Here is a 12,426-nt window from a genome sequence, read left to right on the forward strand (position 1 = left end):
TCAGAACTGAAGGCAGAAGCTAGTCTAATGGACCAAATGAGTAGTTGTGATAGTTCATCGGATTCCAAAAATTCATCATCTTCGAGTAGTGAGGATAGTTCCAGTGACTCAGATGATGAACAGTGTACATCCTCTCCTTCTGAGTCAGGGAATTATATCTCAGGACATCCTGCCATGTCTGCCATTCCACATGGCAGGATTTCTGATATGGATGCTGGCCAGAATAGACTTCATGACAATAGTGGCCTTCTGATGAATACTTTAAGTAAGTATATATAAACATGAGTAATTGAAAAAGTAAGAATTTACAGTGGAGCCATAGTGATTATGATCTAAAATTTGGGTTAAGAGAAAAAAACTCTTATTTTATTCATTTGATACTATGATTAACCATTAACTTTTTATTGAGTCATTCCTCTTCTTTTCACTCTGTGACGTAATGTCTTACTGGTTTTTCTCCCGTCTCTCTAGATACATTTCTCTTTCTCCTTTGCCAATTTAGAATCTTTTACTTAGTCATTAGAAGCTGGAGTTCTCAAGCCTTAATTCTAGGTCTTTTTTCTTTTTACTCTACATTCTTTCCCTAGATAATCGCCTCCATCTTTCTGATGTAATTAGTACTTGTAAATTTGCATCTCTGACCCAGACTCTGAGCTCTGGAAACAGGTAGGTCCAACACCATCTTTTAGTAAGGGCATCCCAAATTAGCCTTATCCAAAACCAGCTCATAATCATTAGCTTACTGTGTTTCCTCTTAGTGAAAGGCAGGATGCATCTAATGATATAATCTAGAAGCCCAATTATATGCAAGGATTTACTTCCAATCCCTTTTTATAGTGTAGTCAGTCCTTCATCAAGTCCTGTTTATTTTACCTCCTTACTGTTTCTCAAATTCATCTACTTCTCTGCATCTCCACTATCACTCTAGCTCCACTTGCTGTTATTCCTTGCTTTTAACTCTGCAGTGACTTTCTAACTGGTTTACCCCTTATCTAATCAAGCCCTTTTTTGCTCCACTATGTACATTGCTGCCATTTTGATCTTTTCATAATTAAAATATAATTTTTCACCCCTCCTGCTTTAAACTTTTCAATAGCTAGTACAGTTGGCCCTCAAGCAATACATGTTTAAGTGGTACATATCCACTTATACATGGATTTTTTTTCAATAGACTTTTTTTAGTATTACAAATGTATTTTGTTTTCCTTACTATTTTCTTAATGTTATTAAGAACATGTATATGTAATACATATAACATGTAAAATATGTGTTAATTGACTGTTTCTCTTATCAGTAAGGCCTCTCGTCAACAGTAGGTTATTAGTAGTTAAGTTTTTGTGGGGTCAAAGTTTTAGACAAATCTTTTACCATAGAAGGTCTGCTCCCCTAAATCCCCCTCACATTGTTCAAGGGTCATGTGTAATTTTTTTTATGACAGAGACAAAACATCTTACTATAATGATCTTGCTCTTTCTGTTCTAGCAATGTTTACCTAATTTTTACCATGGTACTCAAACACTTTCACCCACCTCAGAGCTCTTATACACTGCTATTCATTCAGGAAGAAACACTTCCTTCCTTTTATGTAGTTAGCTTTTTCTCCTTTAAATTACAATTCAAGGCATACTTTATCAAGGACACCTTCCTGACAAGGTCAAATCCCCCCTTTTGTAGAACTTCAGAGCAATATCTTGTTTATATCAAATGTCATCATTCATTATAAAGGTTTATCTTTAGTGTGATTTACTTTTTTCTAAAGTATAAGCTCCAGGAAGACACCAAATATGTTTAGCACAGTCCCTGATACATAGTAGATGCTCAATAAATGCTTTTTAATAAAAGCAGACAGGTTAATACTCTTTGGGGGAGAATGGGACTTTCTGTTTATTTAAAGCTGATCTCACTGTGTTAATAATAACAGAGAAAGCAGCTAAGAAGGATTGACTCTAGCTCTAGCCAAATAACAGAACTAAAGAAGGAAGGAGCCAAGTCTGCGTGGCAGAGGAAGTAAAACTATGAATTAAATAGGGACCAGGAAAGGTCTTTTGAACTTCTAGTTACTAATGTTGTTAGTGCTAATCTTCCTACCTTAAGAGGTAAAATTGGAGAGTCTGATTTCTTGAATGGCCAAATAATGACAAAAGTTCCCATTCACCAGGAGGATAAAGAATTACAAATTTATATGCCCATAATTATATATCTTCACCATTTATGTGCATATATATTAAAATGTGTAGCTATATGTATGTGTGTGTGTGTATATATATATATATATATATATATATGAGATAAAAATTGATAGATGAAGGAGTTATTTACAAGTCTCTGTCATAATGGAATATTTAATCCATCTGTAACCAAGTAGACAAAATTTAATAAGGGTATAAAAGCCTTGAACTACATAATTAACATACCTATTCTAATAGTAAATATAGAATTCTACAATCCAAAGTGTGAAGCAGACATTCTTTTAAGGCATATGTAAAACATTTTAGAAATTTCTTCCTACTGAGAAAAAAGGAAATAAAATTATTTCTAAGAATTCACATTTTATTGATCATATTATAGGATTATAATACAATGCAAACATAAACAACAAAAATTATTTTAAAATACATGCTTGCAAACTTCAAAACACATGCCTAATAATTTACACGTTAAAAGGAAACTATAAGGAAATTATAAAATATTCACAATTAAGTAATATCAAAAATAACACCTCAGTAATTTGAGGATGCAACCAAAATGATATTTACAGGGAAATTTATAGTCTCAAAAATGTTCTTTAAAAAAAAATTGAGTGGCACATAGGTGGCTCAGTCAGTTAAGTGGCTGCCGTTGGCTCAGGTCATGATGCCAGAATCCTGGGATCGAGCCCTGTGTTGGGCTCCTTGCTTAGCAGGGAGTCGGCTTCTCCCCCTCTCTTTTCTTCTGCCTTTCCCTCACCCTTGTTCATGTACCCCCCCCTTTCAAATAAATTAATAAAATCTTAAAAAAAAAGAATACAGTTACAAAATTGCTAAAGAAGACATTAGAAAATTGAATAACCCATGCACTTCAAACAAGATAGCTAAGTCATGGCCAAATAAGGGTTATCACAGAAATGTAAGAAATGTTCAATATCTGAATTGTTAGCAATATAATTCACCACATTAAGAGATTATAGGAATGAAGTCATATGATCATTTTAGCAAATTTTATTTTAACAAAACTTAGTATTTATTAGTTTTAAAACTTTTACCAAAGGCCTAATATAGGAAAATTTCTTTAACTTCATAAAAGTTAATTACAAAAAACAAAACTATTGCTGACATGGTAATTTAGATTCTACATGCATTCCCAAGTTAGGAAGAAGACAACGAAGACTGATACCATGATTTCTATTCACTAATACATTCTATTCTATTCATTCATACATTGTACTGAATGTTCTAACAAAAGCAATAAAACAAGAGATAAGATATAAGAATTGAAAACAAGAAAGAAAATGTAATTGTCTACAAAAAAAATTCAGGAGAATCAACAAACTATAGGAATAATAAAATAATTGTAGATGCAAGAATTATATGCAAAAGCCAATAGTGATTTGTTATACTAGTAGTAACCATTAGGGATTTCTCTTAAAAAGCGGTGAATTTCTTTTTCTGATACATTTTATCCAAATTAAATATTCCTAAAAGGGGAAATAAATCCTCTTACTGTTATAATAATGATCTCATTTTTTAACCTTATCAGACCCAATACCATCTTTTATAAAAGATATTTTAAAGTCCCCTTTAACTATCTTGAAGTGAATTTCATAACTTAGTATCACCTAGGTACATACATCTTTGAAAATAACTTAATATTAAGACAAAATTAAAATAACTTATAGTAAAGTAATATGCATTCCACCTTGTAAATATTCAAGCATGGTTATACCAGAACACAATGAAGCAGCCATATGTTTATGTACTTTAAATAATAAATTTGTTTATTAAAAATTGTTTTATTCGAGTGTAGTTGACACAAAAATGTTACATTTCAACATAGTGATTCCACAAGTTTATGCAATATGCTGTGTTCACCTCAAGTTTAGCTACTGTCTGTCACTATGCAATTATAATATCATTGGCTATATTCCTTATGCTGTACCTAATTTATTCCTGTGACTTGTTCATTCCTCAACTGCAAGCCTGTATCTCCCACTCACCTGCATCCATTTTGCCTGTCCTTGTTTCTCCTCCTCTCTGACAACGATCAGTTCTCTGGATTTATAGGTCTGGCTCTGCTTTTTGTTCATTTTTTTTACATTCCACATATAAGTGAAATTGTATGGTTATTGTCTTTCTCAGTCTTCTTTCACTTAGCATAATACCTTCTAGGTTCATCCGTGTCATCCCAAATGGAATGATCTCATCCTTTTTTATGACTGTATAATATTTCATTGTAGATGCATAACACATATTCTTTATCCTTCTGAGTCTCAGGTTGCTTCCATATCTGGGTTGTTGTAAATAATGCTATGATAAACATAGGGGTATGTATATCTCTTTGAAATAGGGTTTACATTTTCTTTGAGTGAATACCCAGGGATGGAATTATTGGATCATATAATATTTCTATTTTTAATTTTTTTGAGGAACCTACATACTGTTTTCCACTCGATGCTCCAATTTACATTCCTACCAACAGTGTATAAGGGTTACTTTTCCTTCTCATCCCCACCAACACTTGTTATTTATTGTCTTTCTGATTTTAGCCATTCTGACAGGTGTAAGGTAATATCTCATTTTGGTTTTGATTTGCATTTCCCTGATGATGAGTGATTTTGAGCATCTTTTCATGTGTCTTTTGACTATCTGTATGACTTATTTGGAAAAATGTCTGTTTGGATCTTCTACCCATTTGTTTTTTTTCTTTCAAGATTTTATTTAAATTCAAGTCAGTTCACATATAGTGTAGTATTAGCTTCAAGGGTATAATTTAGTGATTCATCAGTTGCATATGACACCCAGTGCTCATTACATCAAGTGACCTACTTAATGCCCATCACCCACTTACCCCATTCCCCAACCCACTTTCCCTACAGCAAACTTCAGTTTGTTGTCTATATATAAAGGTCTCTTATGGTTTGCCTCCCTGTCTTTATCTTACTTTATTTTTCCTTGTTTTGTTTCTTAAATTCCACATATGAATTAAACCATATGGTGTTTATCTTTTTCTGACTGACTTATTTTGCTTAGCATAATATTCTCTAGCTCCATCCAACTCATTGCAAATGGCAAGATTTTATTCTTTTTGGTGGGTAATATTTTATTGTGTCTGTATACCACATCTTCTTCATCCACTCATCATATGCAATATGCTGGGGCTCTTTCCATATTTTGGCTATGTGGATAGTTATGCTGTACACATTGGGGTTCATGTGCCCCTTCAAATCACTATTTTTGTATCCTTTGGGTAAATACCTACTAGTGCAATTGCTGGGTTATATTTTTAACTTTTTGAAGAACCTCCATACTGTTTTCCAGAGTGGCTGCATCAGTTTGTACTCCCACCAACAATGTAAGAGGCTTCTCTTTTCTCCACATCTGTTGTTTCTTGTGTTGTTAACTTTAGCCATTCTGACAGGTGTGAGGTTGTATCTCATTGTGTTTTTAATCTGTATTTCCCTGATGAGTGTTGAGCGTTTTTTCATCAGTTTTTTAGCCATTTGTGTATCTTCTTTGGAGAAATATCTGTTCATGTCTTCTGCCCATTTCTTAACTGAATTTTTTTTTATTTTTGGGATATTGAGTTTTATAAGTTCTTTATACAAGATGTCATTTGCAAATATCTTCTCCCATTCCATACACTGTCTTTCAGTTTTGTTGATTGTTCCGTTTGCTGTGCAGAAGTTTTTTTTATCTTGATGAAGTCCCAGTAGTTAATTTTTTATTTTGTTTCCCTTGCCTCCAGACATGTGTCTAGTAAGAAGTTGTTGCAGCTGGGATGAAAGAGGTTGCTGCCTATGTTCTTCTCTAGGATTTTGATGGATTCCTGTCTCACATTTAGGTCTTTAATCCCTTTAGAATTTATTTTTGTGTATGGTGTAAGAAAGTGGTCCAGTTTCATTCTTCTGTGTGTGGCTGTCCATTTTCCCAACACTATTTAAACAGAATGTCTTTTTTTCCATTGTATATTCTTTCCTGCTTTGTCAAAGATTCATTGACCATATAGTTGTGGGTCCATTTTTGGATTCTCTGCTCTGTTCCATTGATCTATGTGTCTGTTTTTGTGCCAGTGCCATACTGGTTTTTCTTTTCTTTTCTTTTCTTTTTTTTCAGCATAACAGTATTCGTTGTTTTTGCACCACACCCAGTGCCATACTGTTTTGATGATTATAGCTTTGTAATACAGTTTCAAGTCAGAAATGTGATGTCTCCCACTTTGCTCTTCTTTTTCTTCCTTTTTTTTAAAATTTAAATTTTGTTAGTTAACATATGGCATAATATTGATCTCAGGAGTAGAATCAGTGATTCATCACTTACATGCAACACTCTGTGCTCATCACATCAAGTGCCCTCTTTAATACCTGTCACCCATCTAGCCCATCCCTCACCCACTTCTCTTCATCAACCCTGTTTGTTCTCTGTCATTAAGAGTCACTTGTGGCTTGTTTAAAGAAAAATACTGTACGATCTCAGTCATATGTGGAATTTAAGAAAGAAAACAGATAAATATACAGGAAGGGGGAAAAGAAAAAAAGGAGAGAGGGAAACAAGCTATTATTTTTAAACTTACTTTAGCTATTCAGGGTCTTTTTGGGTTCTGTACAAATTTTAGAATTGTCTGTTCTAGTTCTGTGAAGAAAAATGCTCATGTTATTTTGATAGGGATTGTATTGAATGTGTAGATTGTTTGGGGAAGTAGAGATATTTTAACAATATTTGTTCTTCCAATCCATGCGTGTGGAATGTTTTTACGCTTCTTTGTGTCTTCCTCAGTTTCTTTTGTAGGTGTTCTGTAGTTTTCAGAGTACAGATCTTTTACCTCTTAGGTTAGGTTCATTCCTAGGTATCTTACGGTTTTAGGTGCAATTGTAAATGGTATTGAGTCCTTGATTTCTGTTTCTGCTGCTTCATTATTGATGTATAGAAATGCACTAGGCTTCTGTGTGTTGATTTTATACCCTGTGACTTTGCTGAATTCCTGTATCAGTTCTAGCAATTTTTGGTGGAGTCTTTTGGGTTTTCTATGTAGAGTATCATGTGGTCTATGAAGAATGAAAGTTTAAATTCTTCCTTGCTGATTCAGATGCCTTTTATTTCTTTTTGTTTTCTGACTGCTGAGGGTAGGACTTAGGGGAAAAGTCCTGACCTTAGGGGAAAAGCTCTCAGTTTTTCTTCACTGAGCACAATAATAGCTGTGGCTCTTTCTTATATGGCCTTTACAGTGTTGAGGTATGTTCCTTCTATCCCTACTTTCTTCAGGGTTTTTTTTAAAAGATTGTATTTATTTACTTGCCAGAAAGAGAGAGTGATATAGCACAAGCAGGGGGAGAGGCAGGCAGAGGGAGAAGCAGACTCCTTGCTGAGCAAGAGGCCTGATGTGGGACTCAATCCCAGGACACTGGGATCATGATCTGAGCTGAAGGCAAATGCTTAACCGACTAAGCCACCCAGGCATCCCTTCTTCAGGGTTTTTATCAAGAGAGGATGATGTATTTTGTCAAATGCTGTTTCTGTATCTATTTGAGAGGGCCATATGGTTCTTATGCTTTCTTTTATTAATGTGGTGTGTCATGATGATTCATTTACAGATATTGAACCACCCCTGCAGCCCAGGAATAAATCCCACTTGGTCATGGTGAATAGTTCTTTTAATGTGCTATTGGATTTGATTAGCTAGTAACTTGAGAATATTTACATCCATGTTTATCAGAAATATTGGTCTGTAATTCTCCTTTGTAGTGGGGTCTTTGTTTGGTTTTGGAATCAAGATAATGTTGGCCTCATAGAATGAGTTTGGAAGTTTTGTTTCCATTTCTATTTTTTGGAACAGTTTAAGAATAAGTATTGATTCTTCAAATGTTTGGCAGAATTCCCCTGGGAAGCTGTCTGCCCTGGACTCTTATTTGTTGGGAGATTTTGATTACTGATTCAATTTCTTAGCTGGTTATGGGTCTGTTCAAATTTTCTATTTCTTCCTGCTTCAGTTTTGGTAGTTTATATGTTTCTAGGAATTTATCCATTTTTTCCAGATTGCCTAATTTGTTGACATATAATTGCTCATAATATTCTCTTTATAGTTTTTTGTATTTCTTCAGTGTTGGTTGTGATCTCTTTGCCTTCATTAGTGATTTTATTTATTTGGGTCCTTTCTCTTTTTGATAAGTCTGGCTAGGGGGATATCAATTTTGTTCATTCTTTCAAAGAACCAGATCCTAGTCTCATTGACCTGTTCTATATTTTTGGTTTCTGTATCATTTATTTCTGCTCTGATCTTCATTATTTCCCTTCTCCTGCTGGATTAAGCTTTATTTGTTGTTCTTTTTCTAACTCCTTTAGGTGTAAGATTAGGTTCTTGAGGAAGGCTTGTATTGTTATGTACTTCCCTTTTATGACTGCCTTTGCTTCATCCCAAAGATTTTATATTCTTGTCTTTTCATTTTCATTTGCTTCCATGTATTTTTTTTTCAATTCTTCTTTAATTTCCTGGTTAACCCATTCATTTTTTAGTAGGGTGTTCTTTAACCTCCATGTATTTGTGTTCTTTCCAAATATTTTCTTGTGGTTGACTTCAAATTTCGTAGAATTATGGTCTGAAAATTTGAATGGTATGATCTTAATCTTTTTGTACTACTTGAGGCCTGATTTATGACCCACTATGTAATCTATTCTGGAGAATATACCATGTATACTTGAATGTATATTCTGCTGCTTTAGAATGAGAAGCTCTGAATATAACTTAAGTCACTCTGGTCCAGTGTGTCATTCAAAGCCCAGCTTACATGATCTGTCCATTGCTGTGAGTGGGAAGTTAAAGTCCTGTACCACTATTGTTTTATTATCAATGATTTTCTTTAAGTTTGTTTTAATTGGTTTATATTTTTGGCTGCTTCCAAGTTAGGGGCATAAATATTTACAATTATTAGAGCTTCTTGTTGGCTAGACCCCTTTATTATGATATAGTGTCCTTTTTCATCTCTTACTACAGTCTTTGGTTTAAAATCTAGTTTGTCTGAAATAAGTATGGCTACTCCTGCTTTCTTTTGATGTCCTTTAGCATGATAAATGGTTCTCCATCCCCTCACTTTCAGTGTAGAGGTGTCTTTGGGTTTAAAATGAATTTCTTGTAAGCAGCATTATCAATGGGACTTTTTTTTTTTTTAATCAATTCTGCTTCCCTGTATCTTTTGATTGGAGCATTTAGTCCATTTACATTCAGAATAACTATTGAAAGATGAATTTAATGTCATTATATTACCTGTAAAGTTGCTGTTCCCATAGGTTGTTTCTGTTTCTTTCTAGTGTTTATTGCTTTCTGTGTCACTTTCCTGTTCAAAGAGTCCCCTTTAATTTCTTGCAGAGCTGGTTTAGTTTTCACAAACTCCTTTATTTTTTGCTTGTTTTAGAAACTCTTTATCTCTCCTTCTATTCTGAATGACAGTCTTGCTAGACAAAGTATTTCCAGACTCCTATTTTTACCATTTAGTAAGTTGAATATATCATGCCATCCTTTGTAGCCTGCCGGGTGTCTGTGGACAAGTCTGCTGCTAACCTTATGTGTCTACCCTTATAGGCTAAGGACCTTCTCTCCTGAGCTGTTTTCAGAATTCTCTCTTTATCTTTGTATTTTGCAGGTTTCACTATAATATGTCTTGGTGTTGACCTGTTTTTGTTGATTTTTGAGGGAAGTTCTCTGTGCCACTTGGACTAGAATGCCTGTTTCCTTCCCCTAGATTAGTTAAGTTCCCAGCTGTAATTTGTTCAAATAAACTTCTGCCCCCTTTTCCCACTTTTCTTTTTCTGGGACTCCTATGATGCAGATATTTTTTCAATTTATGGAATCACTGGGCTCCCTAAGTCTTCCTTCATAATCTAATAGTTTTATTTTCCTCTTTTCCCCACTTCATTATTTTCTTTAATTTTATCTTCTGTATCACCTATTCATTCCTGTTTCTGCCATCTTCACTGTGATTATATTTAGCCTGTTTTGTATCTCAGTTATAGCATTTTTAATTTCAGCCCGACTAGCCTTAGGTCCTTTTATCTGTGCAGCAAGGGTCTCTTTGGTGTCTTCTATGCTTTTTTCAAGTCCAGCTGGTAATCTTATAACTGTTGATTTAAATTCTTGTTTAGATATATCGCTTATATCTGCCTTGAGCAAGTCCCTGGTTGTAGTATCTTCCTGACCTTTCTTTTGGGGAAAATTTCTCTGTCTTGTTATTTTGGCTCAGTTTCTGTCTTTTGTGAGTTATGAAAGCTTGTTATGTTTCCTGTACCTGAGAGTAATGCTATATTAAAAAAGAATCATACACTGTCCAAGGGCTGGCACTTCAGGAAGTGTTTCTAGTGTATGCTATGTGCACTCTGCTGTTGCATTTTGGCTGCTCTTTCCCACAGATCAGTCCTCTGGGTTCCCCCTTGCTTGCAGTAGGTAGTCTTTGGACCTTTAACCGGGTGTGCTTTGTTTGTTAAAATAAACCTGGAAAAAAAAGAGGAAAAAAAATTAAAAATAAATCCTGATTCAAAAACAAAGAAAGAGAGAGAAAAGGAAAAGCAGCAATGACAACAAAAAACCCCAAAGAGACAAACAGAAGACTATAAGCCTGATTCCAAAGAAAAAGAAAGGGGGGAAAAAAGAACAAGAAACATAAAAAAGGGAGCCTGATCCAGAAAAAGAGAAAGGGAAATAAAAAGACAAACTAACAGACAAAAACTATAAGCCTGATTCCAAAGGCGGGGGGTGGGGGGAGGGAGGGAGAAGGAAGAAAAAAAAAATTACACCTTGGTCCTATTCCCATCAGAACTAAAGATGATGCTTTGAAGCCCTGTATAATCAGTAGACTTGTGCATGCAGAGTGCTGCCTGTGCTGGTCTTCTGGGGGAGAGGCCCACTCTGCCAGCTCAGAGTCAGTCCTGCCCCAGTAAATATGCACTTGGCATGTAGAGGGAAGCAGGATTTGGTGTAAGCAGCTCCTGCCTCTACTGGCTCTGCCCATTTTTTAATGTAATGGTTTGGTTTTTGGTAATGAGTCATAAAAATTCTTTATATATTTTAGATGTTTACTCCTTATTGAATATATCATTTGCAAGTATCTTCCCCCATTCAGTAGGTTGTCTTTTTGTTTTGTTGATGGGTCCTTTATTGGGCAAAAGCTTTTTATTTTGATGTAGTCCCAATAGTTTAGTTTTGTTTTTGTTTCTCTTGCTTTAGGAGACGTATCTAGAAAAATGTTGCAATAGCTGATGTCAGTGAAATTATTGCCTATGCTCTTTCCTAGGATTTGTATGGTTTTAAGTCTTCCATTTAGGTCTTAATCCATTTTGAGTTTATTTTTTTGTATGATGTTATACAGTGGTCCAGTTTCATTCTCTTGCATATATTTTCCCAATTTTCTCAGCACCATTTATTATACATTCTTGACTCTTTTGTTATAGATTAATTGACCATATAAATGTGGTTTATTTCTGGGCCATCTGTTCTGTCCAGTTGATCTGTATGTCTATTTTTGTGCCTGTACCATACCGTTTTGATTACTACCAGCTTTATAGTATAGCTTGAAATATTTAATGAATCAATTTAGAAGTAAGAAAAGCAAGACAACATACCATTCATAATGTCAACAATTTTTCTATTTAATTTGTTGAAATAGGGATTAGAAAAGCATTGATATCACTAATATGTTTTCCAAAACAATTTAATAAAGAAAATCTTTGTAAAAGTTCTGGAAAAAACAAAGTATTCTTTCAGTTTACATGATAGTTCCATCCTTGTAAATTTCAGCGAATTTTAAATCTGTGTAAAAGAATTCTTTAGTTTATAAAACTGAAATTAGATTCCACCTTACGATTACAAACAAGTCTTCCACGTACATGAATATAATACTGGACTTTCAAAAGTTCTGCAGAATGTAATAGACTTCGTTATTGTGCAAGACTGGTCCATTCATTGTAAGACATTTGCCATTCCTAAATTCCCTCCCATGAAATGCCACTAGCAATCTGCAAATCATCTGGACAAGCAACACTTCATATAAATTTCTGTAACATCTCTAATGGAACAGTATTTTTCTCATTGAAAACCATTGGCTTAGGAGTCTGTGTGCATTTGCTATGGGTAAACTCTTTTTTCCAAGTCACAATTACCATTTCGATTGGAAATGTGTTTCCTTTACCAGCATGTCGTGTTCACAGGCTAATCTGATACCTTCAAAATCAACCAAACATTTCAACAGCA

The 12,426-nt window shown here is 34.4% G+C and overlaps 2 protein-coding genes across 2 annotated transcripts in view; both read left to right on the forward strand.

The window, feature by feature from the left end:
* The window catches only part of EAF2 (ELL associated factor 2), a 32,502-nt gene that overhangs the window by 15,948 nt on the left and 4,128 nt on the right, over positions 1-12,426 (forward strand). Inside the window, exon 3 of the mRNA XM_059162808.1 lies at positions 5-265. Coding sequence (XP_059018791.1) covers positions 5-265 — 261 coding nt within the window. The remainder of the gene's footprint in view (positions 1-4; positions 266-12,426) is intronic.
* SLC15A2 (solute carrier family 15 member 2) overlaps positions 207-12,426 on the forward strand; it is a 65,849-nt gene continuing 53,629 nt past the window's right edge. The window contains exon 1 of the mRNA XM_059162807.1: positions 207-265. The gene's annotated coding sequence lies outside the window, so the exon portion shown is untranslated. The remainder of the gene's footprint in view (positions 266-12,426) is intronic.

Source organism: Mustela lutreola, chromosome 2 (genome assembly GCF_030435805.1).
Source record: "Mustela lutreola isolate mMusLut2 chromosome 2, mMusLut2.pri, whole genome shotgun sequence".
NCBI classification, from domain to species: domain Eukaryota; kingdom Metazoa; phylum Chordata; class Mammalia; order Carnivora; family Mustelidae; genus Mustela; species Mustela lutreola.